This window comes from Physcomitrium patens, chromosome 25 (assembly GCF_059467195.1).
Source record: "Physcomitrium patens ecotype Gransden chromosome 25, ASM5946719v1, whole genome shotgun sequence".
NCBI classification, from domain to species: domain Eukaryota; kingdom Viridiplantae; phylum Streptophyta; class Bryopsida; order Funariales; family Funariaceae; genus Physcomitrium; species Physcomitrium patens.
In genome coordinates, this window is record NC_143434.1 from 14,546,965 (window position 1) to 14,563,598 (window position 16,634).

Genomic DNA, 16,634 nt, shown 5'->3' on the forward strand with positions numbered 1-16,634 from the left:
TCTACCCACAGTTTTTTCTCCCTTAATATTCATACCTTTGCTATTTACAGCTCATATAATCGATTCCCGTTACATGCACATGTAGAATTAATCCTTTCAAATCCCAGGATTCATTGTTATGCAATAACGATTGATTGACATGTATAACACATTTATTGTACTTATGACACAATCAACAACCCAAGATACAATTAAAAAAAAGAAGCGGAAACATTCGTGTGGAACCTCCATATCGTTACCTATGCCGTCCAAAAGGCGAAAAGTAAAAGTAACAGAAAAAGCATAAATACAAAAGCAAACTGACAAATCCACAGGGATGGATAGGATATTGGAGGAAGGATCGAGGAAAGACAAAGCCAGAACAGAACTCCGAGAACGACGTCATCCATCCACAAAATATCATCTATCAGTGAAAGATCATTTATCTACTTGAGGGAAACAGAGGGAGGTGTCGGAGAAAGCTGTGACCTATTTTGTAGCCGTTGAAGGACGTTGGGGCGCCGGGCCTGTCCTCGCGATCGTCGCAAAAGCCCCCGCAGGTCGAAGAAAACCGAGAAAGAAAAACGGGGACGATGAAGAAAGATTGACCATTGCCGTGGTAGCATACGGAATACGGTCCCATTACGACTGGCAGACGCGTTGGGACGGGCATCGCGGGCGTCGACGACAGTGTGTGCGCGCAAGCTGGACCCTGCTGCGCACGCATACTACAGAGCAGACCCCAGCGGCAGACTCGCTCCACCTTGCCGCGGTTTCGTGTTGCAAACCTCGCTCACTATCCCTCCCTCCCCTGCGTGTTTTTCAACCTGCGACTGCCACTGCGCGATCTTTTTCTTCTCTACCTGTGGGATCAAGTTGGGAAATTCTCGTACTTGACACAGAGGGGGAGAGAGCGAGCAAGAGAGAAACAGTGCTGAAGCGCTCAACGAAGTATATTGAGGAGTTGTCAGAGCTCATGAGATAGTGTTCATATCAGCAGATTCGTTTGCGGAGTGGGGGCTGGAGGAGTGCTGGTGTAGAGCTTTCAGGCTTGGTGGAGATTTGTTGTGGTCGAATTGAGGTGGTGCAAGCGGTAGTTGGTGTCTAAGGTAGGTGCCTTGTCCAAGTCTCGTGAATCTGATGCTCAACTGGAAGGGATTTTCTTAATTTAGCCGCACTCGCCGAGATTTTTTTAAAACTTTGATAGGTGCATGGCGATGGCCTGGAGGGTTCCGTAGAGGTCTTTGCGATGGTGGTTGCAGTTTTGGCAGTGGTTCTATGCAGATGACTCTCCCTGTAGGGTTTTGTTTTGTCCGTGCTCCGCATTGGTATCGTGCTGAGAAGTTGAAATTCGAAGCATTTGGGTTGTTGTTCCATGTTGTGGCCAAGTCAATGAGGTCGTTGCGCTTGCGTGACGAACAGTTTTCCTCTGTGCTTGTCCATCTGGTACAGTGCCTCAGCGTATAGTTAGGTTTCCCTGTTCTGTTGTTTGACCCCCACAGGTGACTCATTACTGTAGAGTGGAGTACAAAGTGCCCTTCTGACGACGATCAGCGGGGCACCTCCTCACCGTGGCTGCCACCTGCACTAAAGACAGGATGTGAGAGTGTGGCACGTTTGAGCTGCGGCACTTGCCTGATTATTTTCGATTCTGACGAAGTTGCAGTGTCACTGGCTTCTACTCGTTGTTGCAATCCTAATCACGTTGCTTGTTTATCCTTGGCCTCTGATCGCTGCAGGGTGGGGTTTTACACGCTGATAGCTGCTTAATCGACCGAGGTTGGCAAGGCTTTATGTTGGTACAATTTAGGGTAGCATCAGAATCTGTTTTCTGATTTTCATGGTGGAGAGCTAGCAGAGCTCACAAAGGGTGTACGCAGCCATGGCGTCGCCAACAAGGCCGAAACTTTCCATGTCTGGTAACAAGTCGTTTCGGAACTATAGCATTCCGCGGGGAGGAAGTCCCCGCCTAGAGAGGTCGACTTCGCCAGCGTCGACGGGTCATGCTCGGCGAACCTCAAGCGGTCGCTATGCGGGGTACTCCCGCGACGAAAGCGAGCTGGGCGGGGAAGTGACGTCGGAGTTTGCATATAGTGTGCAAATCCCAGCCACTCCCGATTTCCAGTACATGTCTGGTACTAGCATGTCCGGCACATCGCCCAGCGTGCGACCCATGAGCCCAGCCATCGCCGGGAAGGCCGAGCAGCAGTTTGTTTCCAGCACCATCTTCACGGGTGGGTTTGAAACAGTGACCAGAGGTCATGTTATGGACAAAATGATGGAGATCGAGGGGAATCACCCCCAGCTAGCTTGCGCCCCGGGCACCATCTGCGGCGTGGTAGGGTGCGACGGCAAATCACTTCGTGACGAACGGGGGGAGGAGCTGTTCCCCTGTGAGTGCAAGTTTCGTATCTGTCGAGATTGCTATTTGGACGCGCTGGCCACGCCCTCCGCTCGATGCCCGGGCTGCAAGGAGGATTATAAAACACCCGATGAAAGCCCTCGCGCCGGCAACTTCCAACGTTTGCCCACTCTCAGCGAGCGAGCAGCTAGAATGGAGCGACGGTTATCTCTCCTGAGAAATGCCAAGCCCGGCAGCCAAAGTCTCATGCAAAACAACGCATACTCGGACTTCGACCATTCCCGATGGTTGTACGAGACCAAGGGCACCTACGGATACGGCAATGCCGTCTGGCCAAAAGACAATGGTTACTCTGGTGGCGGGGGTGGCACTGACACTGGTATGGGCACTGGTCCCCCAAATTTTGTCGACAAGTCCAAGAAGCCTCTCTCAAGAAAAGCTCCAATCTCTCCTGGCATCCTCAGTCCTTACAGGTTAGAAAGTTCTCAATTTCGTATATCCGATTTTTAAGCAATAGCTATTTCGAACTAATTTTGTGCTGCAATCTCTCTAGGTTTTCCTGCGCTTCGTCTAACCCTTCTGAGTTTGACTCGCAGACTCCAAAAGAACAGTCTGTTGTTTCTGCAGTGTTGTGTATGTGAGGATTACTGCGATGAATTCAATCGAAATTAAAGAGATGAAGGTGAATTCATTGTGTAGTGGGGGTGTAGTTTGTAGTTTGCTCATATTTAACGCATGTTTTGAATTAATGTGATGTGCATGCAGGCTCCTCGTGGTGATTCGAATGGTTGTGCTAGGGCTCTTCCTCACTTGGCGGGTGCGGCACAACAATCCAGACGCAATGTGGCTGTGGGGAATGTCGATTGTGTGTGAGATTTGGTTCGCCTTCTCATGGATTTTGGATCAGCTGCCGAAGTTGAGCCCCATAAACAGGATGACGGATCTTAAAGTCTTGAAGGAAAAGTTTGAGTCTCCATCACCGGCAAATCCAGATGGTCGCTCAGACCTCCCCGGAGTCGACGTTTTCGTCTCCTCTGCTGACCCTGAGAAAGAACCTCCACTCACCACAGGAAACACCATTCTCTCTATTTTAGCTGCTGATTATCCTCTCGAGAAACTCTCCTGCTACTTGTCTGATGATGGTGGTTCTCTGCTATCCTTCGAAGCCTTGGCAGAAGCTGCCAGTTTCTCCCGTATCTGGGTACCTTTCTGCCGAAAGCATGACATTGAGCCCCGCAACCCTGAAACTTATTTCCTCCTGAAAGGCGATCCAACGAAGGGCAAGAGTCGTCCAGACTTCGTGAAAGACCGCCGGCGAGTGAAGCGTGAATATGATGAGTTCAAGGTGCGTATCAATGGCCTTCCGGATGCCATCCGCCGCAGGTCAGACGCTTACAATGCTCACGAAGAGCTTCGTGCCAAGCGGGATCAGTTTGAGATTGGGCTCGATCCTTACGAACCACTCAATGTGCCCAAAGCTACGTGGATGGCGGATGGGACGCACTGGCCAGGCACTTGGACACAGGCTGGCAAAGAACACGGTCGTGGCGACCACGCCGGAATTATTCAGGTACTAAACTCAATTCACGAACTAATCTGGATGTTTCAGGGCGTTTCTTGCCTCCGCACTTGCTCCTAGTTAAGGATGATGTTTCTAACAATTTCATCTGATGTAGGTAATGCTAGCCCCGCCCACGTACGAGCCACTTATGGGAAGCCCAGAGTCCGAAGAGAACATTATCGACACCTCGGACGTCGATATACGGCTTCCCATGTTGGTGTACGTCTCCCGAGAGAAGCGTCCCAAGTACGACCACAACAAGAAAGCTGGTGCCATGAACGCGCTTGTGCGTTCCAGCGCCATCATGTCTAACGGGCCGTTCATTCTGAATCTGGACTGCGACCACTACATTTACAACTCTCTTGCACTGCGGGAGGCGATGTGCTTCTTCATGGACAGGGGCGGTGACCGCTTGTGCTACATCCAGTTTCCCCAGAGGTTCGAAGGCGTAGACCCTAACGATCGATACGCGAATCACAATACCGTCTTCTTCGACGTCAATATGAGGGCACTAGATGGGCTTCAGGGACCTGTGTACGTGGGCACGGGGTGCGTCTTTCGGAGGACTGCCCTCTATGGGTTTGATCCTCCCCGTTACAAAGAACATCCAGGTCTGTGGGAGACCATCTGCTGCGGTGGAAAGAAAAAGAGGAAGAGAGTTGCACCCAGGCGGGAAGTAGAGGTCGACAGCGCGTTGCATGGTGCAATTACGGTGGCCGAGGAAGAAGAAGAACTCGAAGCTATGATGTTACCGAAGCGATTTGGGGACTCCGCATCATTTGTTGCGTCGATTCCAATTGCCCAGTTCCAGGGGCGCCCCCTCGCAGACCCCGGTGTGAAAAACGGTCGCCCAGCAGGTGCTTTGACTGTTGCTCGAGAGCCCCTGGACGCATCCACAATCGCAGAGGCAATCAATGTGATCTCCTGCTACTTCGAGGACAAGACCGAGTGGGGAGGGCGTGTAGGGTGGATTTATGGGTCTGTGACGGAGGATGTTGTCACAGGGTACCGGATGCATAATCGTGGCTGGCGATCGATTTACTGCGTGACAAAGCGTGATGCGTTTCGTGGAACCGCGCCCATTAATCTGACTGATCGGCTGCACCAGGTTAGTACATTTTCTCTAGCGTTTTTTCAAAGAAAATGTATTAGTGATGTCTCGATTGTGGTCAGAATTTCGCAAGTCTACAAGACATCTATCCTTGGATGATCTTTGTCATACCCATCAGTACGTTCAGTTCAATAGCTAGATGGACTGCTTCTTGCGGATGATGGGAGTGGAACTATCCATGTGATATCAGAAATCATCATTTTCCATGTCGTAGCTCACTCCATCACGAATCTTGCAGGTACTGCGGTGGGCAACAGGGTCGGTTGAAATCTTTTTCTCCCGCAACAACGCCCTTTTCGGAAGCCCACGATTGAAACTATTGCAGCGCGTTGCGTATCTGAATGTCGGCATCTACCCCTTCACATCAATCTTCCTCCTCTGTTACTGTTTCCTTCCCGCCCTTTCCCTCTTCTCCGGCCAGTTTATCGTGTACCAGCTCAACATCACCTTCCTCGTCTACCTCCTCACCATCACCATCACCTTGTGTATGCTTGCTCTTCTCGAGGTCAAGTGGTCTGGCATCACGCTGGAGGAATGGTGGCGAAATGAGCAATTCTGGGTGATCGGTGGCACGAGCGCTCACTTAGCTGCCGTCTTTCAGGGTTTCCTGAAAGTCATCGCCGGGGTCGACATCTCCTTCACGCTTACATCCAAGGCAACTGGGGACGAGGGGGATGACGAGTTTGCCGATCTGTACGTGGTGAAGTGGAGCGCTCTCATGATCCCTCCCATCACCATCATGATCACCAACGTAGTGGCTATTGCGGTGGGCACCTCGCGCCAGATTTACAGCACCATCCCGGAGTGGAGCAAGCTCATCGGCGGCGTCTTCTTCTCCTTGTGGGTGCTCTCTCATCTCTACCCCTTTGCCAAGGGCCTCATGGGCCGCAAGGGCAAAACTCCGACCATTATCTACGTGTGGTCAGGTTTGCTCTCCGTCATCATCTCCCTCATGTGGGTGTATATAAATCCGCCTTCAGGAACTTCTGTCACTGGGGGCGGCCTCTCCTTTCCTTGAAAATTCTTTAGCAAATTTCCAACAGAAATTTGCACAGCATAGCTACCGCTAACTTGCCCGACATTGGACTAGCATCGGACCAGCTCACTTTCAGCTTATCACTTCCGGTCCCTTGCACGCACACATGCCTTGAGGATTGCAAAACTGGACTCGGAGAGATCCAGTGCGGCTGTATCGAAAATTGTGGGAACTGACCCAGAGTAAGGAATTCTGGTGCACATCATTTTTCTGCTGTGAGCCGCAAAGAAGGATCTTGAGAAACGAAAAACAAGCGGAGCAAGCACGCGGCGTTGAGAACTGCAGGTGCCGGTCATAACCACTGACGAATCATCGCCCCTCGCAGTGTAGATTGCTCATTGCGAACGGTGATTAATGCGATCCTCATGCATCGAGTTCGGTAAGATGAACCTTAGGCATTCAAGTCCATGGGCCTAGCGCGTTGCATCTTCTGTAGAGTTGATCATTTGTTCAATAAAAAATTTGACCCAGTTTTGAAACCTCAAACTCTGATCCTAATTTGCTGTGCCTAAATGCTAAGCTACAGTTTATAACTGCCACGTAGAAGTAGATATGCAGATTAAAGATAAGCTTTCCAAGTGGCTTCTATATTCTGAAAGAGATCGTGTCGCACATGACGATTCTTTTGCTTCAGTCATTTTCGAAATGTTCTGTGAGCCACTGAAGTTCTCTCGAACGCTTTTATAACATGTGATCAATTAAGTTGCCAAATTTGGTAGCATTTTTCGTCCTTCCCCACAGTCGAGCAAATTCTTGAGGGTCCATTGTTTCCAAATCTGCCACCACAATTTGGCCTTGGTTCTGTTATCCACGCCGCCTGGACTGATTCCCATAGATACCCGGGGTTGACTTTCTCCAGTCCACCAGTCAATCTGATGTTTTGTATGCGTAAGTCGAATCGGGAATCGAAGAGGCGTTGATGGAGACACGGTCTTGGTGCACCGACAGTATGCTGAACAGGGACTTAGACACGGTTCGATTGTGGGGATCGTTATTCATCCATTTTCATCCACTTACGTTTCATTCTGTTCATCTATCCTCGTGCCTGTCAATCGATCCATCTATTCATTCTCATGGTGATATATATATATATATATATATATAAAACCTAATATGCCAATGTTTCAAGAATACAAATCCCTGCATGAATATGGTAATGAAACATGTCTTCATTTGGTTTTGCTCCTATATAACTTGCACACTCCTCCATTTTTCCTATGGTGCGGCTCTTTTCAAATCAAGTGGTTATGCCTATATCCATCACATTGGCTATACTTGAGAACACACTTTTCTTGTTCAACTTTTTTGGTACAAGTGCGATGCTTCTTTGGATGCCCAGGTAGGTATCTAATCAATAGTGGTTGGAGTTTAATAACATCCTTGTCATTGTACATTTATTGATTTTTTCATAGAATGGAAAAAAAAAAGTATTTAATAGGTTACATAATATGCAACAATCATATAGAAGTTTGCTACAAAGATTGTAATTGGTTGGCGTCTAATTAATAGTATACTAATTGCGTGAAGACTTCAAAGATTTGCCAACATTTGCATAAGCATTCTTACCTTTATAAATTTATAATGATTGAGAATTTCTTGGAGATATATTCAATAAGAATGTTAGACAATGGTAATATCTAAAATTAGTATATATTTTTTTATAACTATTACATATATATTATTAACTTTTTAGAAATTAGATATCAAAGATAAGAATTTAAAGAATATAAATGAATGAGTTTTTTTTTTAAAAAAAAATAAATAAATAAGTAAAAATATATATTATTTTTTAAAAAAAAGAAACTAAAATGGCTACTACTAAAAGACAAGAAAATTATAGTTTCTTGAAATTAGACTAGAAGCAAGAAAAGAGTTTATAAAAATAAAGATAACTTCACTCTTACCTCCATATATACTATCTAACTATAATATATGTGGCAATATTCTAAAAGACCTTTAATACATATCTAACTTACAAGACATGTATCTAATTTGTACAACAAGCTTTTGATATATATATATATATATATGCCACATATCTAACTTGTACTACAAGTGATCAACAAGTGCAACATATGGTCAATTTATTGGCCAAATTTTCAATCTATCAATTATTTATAGAGACATATAAAGGTGAAGCCATGTTTAAAAAGCTTTTCTACAAGATATTAATAAATTTATCTACTATTATTTATTTCTATATATTTATATTATTTGAGTAATTATTGAGATAAACATATGTATTGATGACATTATCCTTATTATTATTATTTTTTAGAGACAAGTGCCACAAAGAGCAGTAATTACATATTGAAAAAGTCTAATATACAACAAATTATATTTACCACATATTTTGATCTTTATTTCGTTTAAAAGATGGAAAGACCACTTTGATATTTGAAAAGTCTAAAGTATCAAGTTATAGTTGATAATCATAATTAACAAAAAAAATATGTTTATTGAGTAGAAAAATGTATCATATTATTATAAGAAAATTTTACCAATAATAAATGATTTATTCAATCATCTTGATGGTAGTTGATAGTATACATCAAATATTACTTTCAAACTTGATTTATTTGTTTTTTTTTGTCTATCAATTTAAGGATGAAAAGCCAATGATAATTTTATGTCTACCTTCAAAATCTTAAAAAGAGTTTTTTAAAACTTTGATACAAATTGAATCTTTTTATCTAATATAATATTCATTGATAATCCATAATAGCAATTAATGTTATTAAAAAAATTAATTATTTATTTACTTGTGATAGATTTTATACATGATACAAAATATGCTATCTTTGTGAAATAATCTATTATTACAAATTTAAAGTTATGAAGACTTGAAAATAGAAGATCTATGATAAAATCTATAGAAATAAAAACTCATAATTATTTTGGTAGTGGTAATAGTTGAAGAAGGTCTGTAAGATCAATATCAAAGAATTTTTTATTTTGAACAAATATTATATAATTATATGAAGTTTTTAATTACCTTTCATATTTGAATTAATAAAAAATCTTTTAATATTAATTTTAAGATCTTATTATATCGAAAATATTATATAACTAGATAATCGTAATAAACTTAAAGAATATATAATCATGCTTTATCTTCTGGAATATATAAGTGTTCTTTGAAATAAAGTAGATTGTTCTTGAATTTAAACTTGAAAGTATTATGAAATTTAGATAGACTATTTTTGATATCATAAATAAAGAGATTTGAAAATGTACTTCATTAAACTTACTTGAAAAATATTGAATTAACAATTAATATTGATTCTATTGTTAAAAGATTAAGTTGCTTTGGCTTCAAAAGAATCATTTTTTGTTGATCAAAAGTTGTATTTCCTTCTTTTAATATAAAATAAGAATGTCTAGAAAGGTTATTTAACAAATCTTATTATTTTTTTAGTTGATACATGATCTTAAATTCAAATCTTAATAATAACATGCTTTAATGGATTTGGAAAAAATTTGAAATATGTATTGATATAAAATACTTGAAATCTTCAGATTTATATAAAAAATGACCAAACTTAAAGCACATTCTAAATAATGGTGTCATTTATGAAATAAATCTAAAATTGTTAGAAGTTCTTAGTCATAGATCTTGTATTTGATTTCTATTGTTAAAACCTTTTATGAATAAAAAGCTATTAGATGAAGTATATCATTTGCTTCCATTTGTGATAATATTGCACCTAAAGTAAAGTTTGATGCATCTATTTTCGTAAAAAATGCCTTAAAAAAGTTAACAATGAGTCTTTTCTTACTTAATCTATAATAGTTTGAATTTTCTTGATCTATCATAAAACCATCATTTGAAATGATGTGTCCTAGGAATTTGATTTGAATAATATATATATATATATATATATATATATATATATAGATATAGATATATTTTTCAATTTGATGTGTAGTCTTGCATCTCTAAGTTTTTGTAATACATGACAAACTTAAAGTTCATGTTCTTCTATGTTTTTAGAATAGATTAAAATATCATCTACGTAACTTATAACAAAATTATCCAAACGTTTTTTTTAAAAAAATATTTGAAAGATATTGAAAAGTAGTTGGTGCATTTTTGAATCCAAAAAGCATAATATTATATTCAAAATGTCTATTTAATTCAAAATATTATCTTTTATTTATCTCTTTCTTTAATATATATATATATTAGATTGTATGTTCTTTATAGATGTATTTTTGTATAGATCTTAGTTTGATTCAATTATTGAAGAAGTTCAAATATATAGGATATCTATTCTTGATAGTAGTATTATTGAGCCTTCAATAATCTACATACATCTATAATAATTTTTTTATTTTTTTATAAAGAAGATAAGAGCTTTTTTTGGAGATTTTGAATGGTATATGAGATTTTTGGCCAAGTTTTCATTAATGTTCTCGTTAAGTTCATCTACTTATTTTGTGATAAATTATAGATTGACCTAAATGGAAATTGAGTTCTTTCTTGAAAATCAATTGAATAATCTAAGAAACAATATTTTGAAAGAATATTTGTATTTTTTTTAAAAAAAATATCTTAATAATCTTGATATTGGCTTAAAATGTGACTTGAAGTCTTTCCACCATTAAAAATAGGTGTCACAAAAATAACACAAGATAGCCTTTCTTTTGCAATATGAAAAAAAGCTCTTGCATCTACAAATAAGAATTTAGTTGTATTAGACATGATTTTGTATTTGATTAATAAAACTCTTGGTTATGCTTTAGAAAAAGTTAAGACTACAAGATATCCAATCTATTTGAAGTTTATACTATTCTATCCATGATAAATCCATAATGAGTAAATTAGAAGGAGATTTAATAAGATTAAATATCATAAAATTATTATGACTATTAGTTGTTATTTTTATAAAAAAGATTTTATAGATAATATCTTCAAAAGACAACAAATGACCATCTATGACTTCTATATGTATTGATTTAGTTTGTAAAAAGATATATTATATCTTTTTACAAATCTTTTATCTAAAAAAAAAATTAATGCTCTTGAATCTAGTAAGGTAGAGGTTTGGTGATGATTAGATCCTAAAGAAACATCCATTGTAAAACAATGAAAGGATTTTAAAGAAAATTAGACCTTTACTAGGTGTTTTACAAGATTTTAACTACACAATTGCTTTTATATTTGAATAAACTTGTTTTCCAACATATTATCTTCTTTGAAAGCCATACTCTTTATTTTGTGGTTGCATTACTTCTATAGATAATGTTGAGAAATGTGCTCATGTTCTCTATAATATAAGTTCAATCTTTTTTGACAACAATGAGTCTTTTCTTACTTAACAAGAGATTTGAAACATACTACATCAAAAATTAAAATTTTAAAAATATTTTTTAAGTATATACATTTATTATAGCTATATATATAAAAAGAATACTTTAAAAGATTATTTGTAGAATTTTATATTTTATAAATATTTCTATGTTTTCTATAACATATTCTTATATATATAATTATACAACTAAATTATTTTGAAAATACTATTTGATTTTATAATATTATAATAATTTATATTTAACTTTGTTCTAAAAAAGAAATTCAATGGAAATAAAATCTAAAATCTAATAGTTTTTTTTTTTTTTTTTTTTTTTTAATTTTTTTAAAAAGATTACATTCATCCGTTTAAAATCTAAATTATTTTACAAAATATAATATACTAGTTTAAAATTATTAAACAATTATTTTATTAAGTGGTTATTTTTGACCAAAAATAATAAAAATTACTTTTTAACACTAATTGTTTAAAAAAATTATTTCTCATTATAATAATTATCATATATTTTAAAATATCATGTTCTATATTGAATACACCTATAATTGAAATGTTGAAGTGTTTCATATTTTTTTGGTAGTTCAATAATAAATTAACAAATCAAACATCTCACAAGTAGCAAAAAGGACATGTAAGTGCAAAGGCTATTTTAAAAAAACACACAAATTGTAATTGTACTACTTTCATTGATTTAGAGATTTTGATTGATTACGGAATATGTATAATCAAGTGAAAGAGGACTATTTGCAAAATAAATGTTGTTTATATATATATATATATATATATATATATATATTTTAAACACATTTGTACACACTACAATAAATGAACAAACAAGCATAAGCCCATTGTATTTACGTATATCTCAAATTGCAGAGACAAAGCCAATCTGCTGAGAGATGCAGAAACATGGGCTCTAATTTTTTTCTTCATTGTAGACGCTGAGGATCTCCATTCGCAACTTAGCTAATTTACATGACAGGTAGCCAGGTACACTTGTTGATGGTCACATGGACATTAACTTGGACATATCTCGTTCAATAAACAAAAGATCGCGGGGGGAGACTCAAAAGTAAAATTTATAATTCAATATCAAAGCATATTCGCTAACTTCTGGTTACGTACCTCGCGTTTCACCAGTCCAACTGTACTGCAGCAGACTGGAATGCCCATCTCAAGGCCACCCTGCAAACTCACTTACACAACACATTCTAATGGGAGGAACTAATTTACGCATGAAAATGAGAGACTCGTACCTGCGTGCATTTGCAACAGTTGCCCAATGAGGCACTCATAATATCTTCAGCAATAGGCTGGATATAGACTCAAATGCACGGGTCGAGAGACTTGAAAATCTGTAGGCTTCCAAAGTCACAAATTCATTCATTTAACCAGAATAGGACTGCTTTGAGCATACTTCAAAAGCGATTGTATGTACATTCCTCTTTGTAGAAGTGTAAGCATAGCATTACACTCCCACACTTGCCAACTCGGAGAAGTTGAAACTGTTACAGTAAAATGAGCAGAGGGATTCAGAGAAGTCTTTGCATAACCGATCACTTTTGAGTCAGTCGCGCAATCACTTATCTCGTCATGAATTAGAGGCCACAGAACAAGGTGTGGGCTAACAAGAACTGTTCAACTCCATATTGGAGTGGCATCACGGTTCCTTTTTCTTCCAAGTATAGCTGCCTTTTCGATTCGAGGCCCTTGCAGTCGCCATTTTTTGAAAGCCTTCACAGAATCTCGGCCTGCTTCAAACACTTTAAGAGGGAAATTCCATATCCGTCAGCGCATGAATATGATGAGTGACGGAAGAACACACGCTAATACAAAAATAATTTACTATATCCAACGAACTTAAAAACAATGCAGCAGGTTAGAAACTCACGTCGAGTTTCTTCCTCAGTGAGATGAGGTAAAAACTTTAAATTCCCGGATAAAGTAGCTGTGAGAGCTTTGCACAACAGGTCTTTGTAACGCCCTTGCAAAGTGGTCAACAGGAAAGGTCCCAGTGTAGGATCCACGCTCCTGTCATCCATAAATAGCAACTGATATGTTACAAAAAACGAGACATAAGAAATGAGCGCAATAACGTCATTCACAATTTAAAAAATCATCACCTAATAACAGGGTATTTGAGCCGTGTTTACTGTATTGATCACACAATATTTCATGAGGAATATTTCTTGTACGAATCTTTACATTCTTGAACTCGACTTAAGGAAACGAGGTAGAAGGAGAAGGCTCACAATTCAACTAGTTTACAGCCCATCTCATAGTAGAAGGGGCACTTGCTATGAAGATCTACACATGCTGGATCTGCTTGCACTTCCTTGCGGACCCTGAGCACATTCTCGAGTATCAGAGGCAAATTAGGCCTGCACTGTTCATGTCTGAAGTGAAATAAAAGTACCCGATTAGATCCTATGGTGTTGTCCTTAAAAATGAGACTTGAGGTCTTGTGTATCCTCTAACAACTTTCCCAAAACAGAATTCGGTTACTATCATAAGTAATCAGTAATTTGGCTTGACATGTTCTGCCATGGTTCTCAAGCTCCAACTCATTGATCAAGATGGCTTTTGACCTGATCTAACTCATAGATGGCAAAAAGGTCGGGAAGATTGGCACCATCGTCATGAAAATAAGCTTCAAGATGTGAAATAGTGAATCGAGATGTACCTAGCGTTGAAACAACTGGGCAGCTTTATGTGCAGAATTTGCCGTTGGACTAGATCTTGGGCTAACCAAAGGGGGAGATCTACCACAGATCCTCGAGCGACCTGAGAAACATCAGCAGAATAAACCCCCAACCAATATCATTCAACAGTTCGCTCCACACGCACATCTCGAGTGGGCTGGAAACCCTAAAACTGATTCCTGTGAATTTCGAAACACTTACGTTGTTATCCTCTGACGACGGGTCAAGAAATCCAGCGCCATTAGCCTTGTGAAGAAACACGGTTGACACAGTCTGCGAAAATCCCTCATATAAGCACTAAAACCCTCTAAATTGCTCACAATAAAAACAAACGAAAATCCTACAATTGAACACACGCAGTGCAGGGAGAGACTCGTTAAGAGAGGAACTGCATAACAGACAGAATTCCTTCAGCATCCAATAATCCTTCTATAAACTCCGCAACTACGACGTGCCCCACAAATGAAATGATTCAAGCAAAACAAGAAACCCAGCAGAGGAAACAACCCAAACGCAAGGAGCTGCGAGCCCACCTCGTCTTGCATCAAAATGTCCTGGATGTCGTAGTAGTTCGCCATCGCCAAGGCCTTCACATCTGCAAGGCGAGGCCCGACGCGGAGCTTGCGAAGCCTGTGGAATCAAAATGCGGTCGGATTTCCCACGCAGACCAACGCCGAGAGCATCCACGAAGCGCGGGACCTGCTTCGCAAGCCGCGGGAAATCGAATTGTAGGATTTGGCGGGAATCCCAGCGAATCGAGCATGGTTTGTTTGGAGCGTGACGTGGCACAAAAGTGCATGTATCCATGATCGCAGCAAACATTGTTTTATTTTGAGAAATGATCTTTGAGACATTAATATATTTTACATATTTCAATATTTTTTTCCTCCGTGTTGAAATTCATGTTTAAATTAAATGACTGGCATTGCATTATAAGTTGCAAATACAGTTGGATGTTTCTTAAAATATACTGAGTATATTTCAAAGAGTTCTCCTAAATTTAAATATTATTTCAAGAATCTTAACATTAATTATAAGGTATAGTCTTCTGAAGTTAATTTTTTACAAGTAAATGTGTTTAAAACTATATTTTTGATATATAAATATATATATAGTTTTTTCTTTATTAATTAATATCATCCATTTGCATATTTTTATATATATATATATATGTATATATATCATTAGAGGTTATTAATTATTAAAGGCAATTCCTTGATGATTGGATAGAAATCCACTTTGCAAAGGTCCTATTATCTTGGTTAATTGCTTCTACTTTAGTGGCTATATAGTTTTGTCAGCCTTATGGCCTTGCTTTATTCAATCACATGTAAGTACTTATCTTTATTAATTATTAAATTTTAATAAAAATAAATAAAATATATGCAAAGTGACATGTTATTAACTATACATCATAAAGTCACTTTCCAAAATCTTGATTAATTATTAGGAATTATTAGTTTTGAAAGATTATTTGATAGAAAGAAATATATATATATATATATATATATAGTTAGTCAGTTAGTTAGTTAGTATGTTTACAACAAAATTCTAAAAAATATTTTATAGTTTTTTATTTAAAAAAAATAAATATGTCTCTAAATAGTACTCTTGACTTACACTTCTTATAAAAAATAAAAAAATTAATTATATTTTTTTGATTTTTCATAGAATTTTATGTCTAATAAAGAAAATTTTAGATATTTTAATAAAATAAAAAAATATTTTTTTATAATAAATTTATACAAGCATTACTAAAAATACTATTTTTTGATTTTATTTAATTAAAAATAGATAATATAATACAAAAATTTGGAATAATATAAATCTTTCTTATAATTATTTAGAATTACAATAATAATATACAAATAAGAATTTTTTTAATCAAGGACAAGTACTCAAAGAATGTACATAAGTAAGTGAGATGTATATAAAAGAGAGATGAAAAAATGAAATAAGAATGCATGTATATTTAAGATGAAATTAAAATAGCTATTGCTAAAGACAAAATAAATTAGATACTCTTTAAACTAGACTAGAAGCAAAAAAGGAATTGACAAGAATGAAGAAGATCTTACTCTTATTTCTATATATTTCATTTAACTAGGAGCTATGTGACAATGTTTATAGGACTTTCAACATGTATTCAACTTACGGAATACATGTCTAACTTACAAGCCAAGTTTTCTATATGTACACCATATGGCCAACTTGTAGGCTAAATTTTCAACCGACCAATCACCTACAAACATATATAAAGTCAAATTTATGTTTAAGAAGCTTCTAAAAAAATCATCTATAAGATATTCTATAATTTTATCAACTTTTACTTACTTCTACCTAATTTCTCTTTTTCAAGTAATTTCTAGTATTGGTTGTATTTGTGACAATACCTTATTTAAGAGTCTTCTTTTTTTTTTTTTTTTTTTTTAAATAATTGATAAATAAAGTTTTAAAGTACTTTTAAAAATATATTGCAAAAACTATGTAGAAGTATATTAAGAGTATATTTGTACAAAGGTAAGTGATTTTTGGAATTCCATAGAATTATAATAAATTATTTTCTAACCA

General features: G+C 37.3%; 2 protein-coding genes across 3 annotated transcripts; one reads left to right on the forward strand and one right to left on the reverse strand.

Annotated features, from left to right (window-relative positions):
• The first annotated feature begins 693 nt into the window (after positions 1-693).
• Positions 694-6,535, forward strand: LOC112277318 (cellulose synthase-like protein D3). The gene is made up of 5 exons (XM_024509467.2): positions 694-1,088; positions 1,719-2,814; positions 3,107-3,911; positions 4,018-5,010; positions 5,252-6,535. Exons 2-5 carry the CDS (start codon positions 1,862-1,864, stop codon positions 6,029-6,031), a joined length of 3,531 nt encoding a protein of 1,176 aa, XP_024365235.1. The 5' UTR covers positions 694-1,088; positions 1,719-1,861; the 3' UTR covers positions 6,032-6,535.
• A 6,238-nt stretch (positions 6,536-12,773) lies between these two features.
• Positions 12,774-14,760, reverse strand: LOC112277235 (DNA replication complex GINS protein PSF3). 2 transcript variants are annotated; one of them, XM_024509338.3, is made up of 6 exons: positions 14,597-14,759; positions 14,265-14,336; positions 14,045-14,145; positions 13,614-13,706; positions 13,253-13,392; positions 12,774-13,124 (listed from the first exon to the last, which is right to left on the reverse strand). In XM_024509338.3, the coding sequence occupies exons 1-6, from the start codon at positions 14,639-14,641 to the stop codon at positions 13,000-13,002; spliced, it is 576 nt and encodes a 191-aa protein (XP_024365106.1). In that variant the 5' UTR covers positions 14,642-14,759; the 3' UTR covers positions 12,774-12,999. The 2 variants fall into 2 exon arrangements, with proteins under 2 accessions (XP_024365106.1, XP_024365108.1); XM_024509340.3 differs by lacking the exon at positions 14,265-14,336 and having other exon boundaries at positions 14,597-14,760.
• Positions 14,761-16,634: the final 1,874 nt, after the last annotated feature.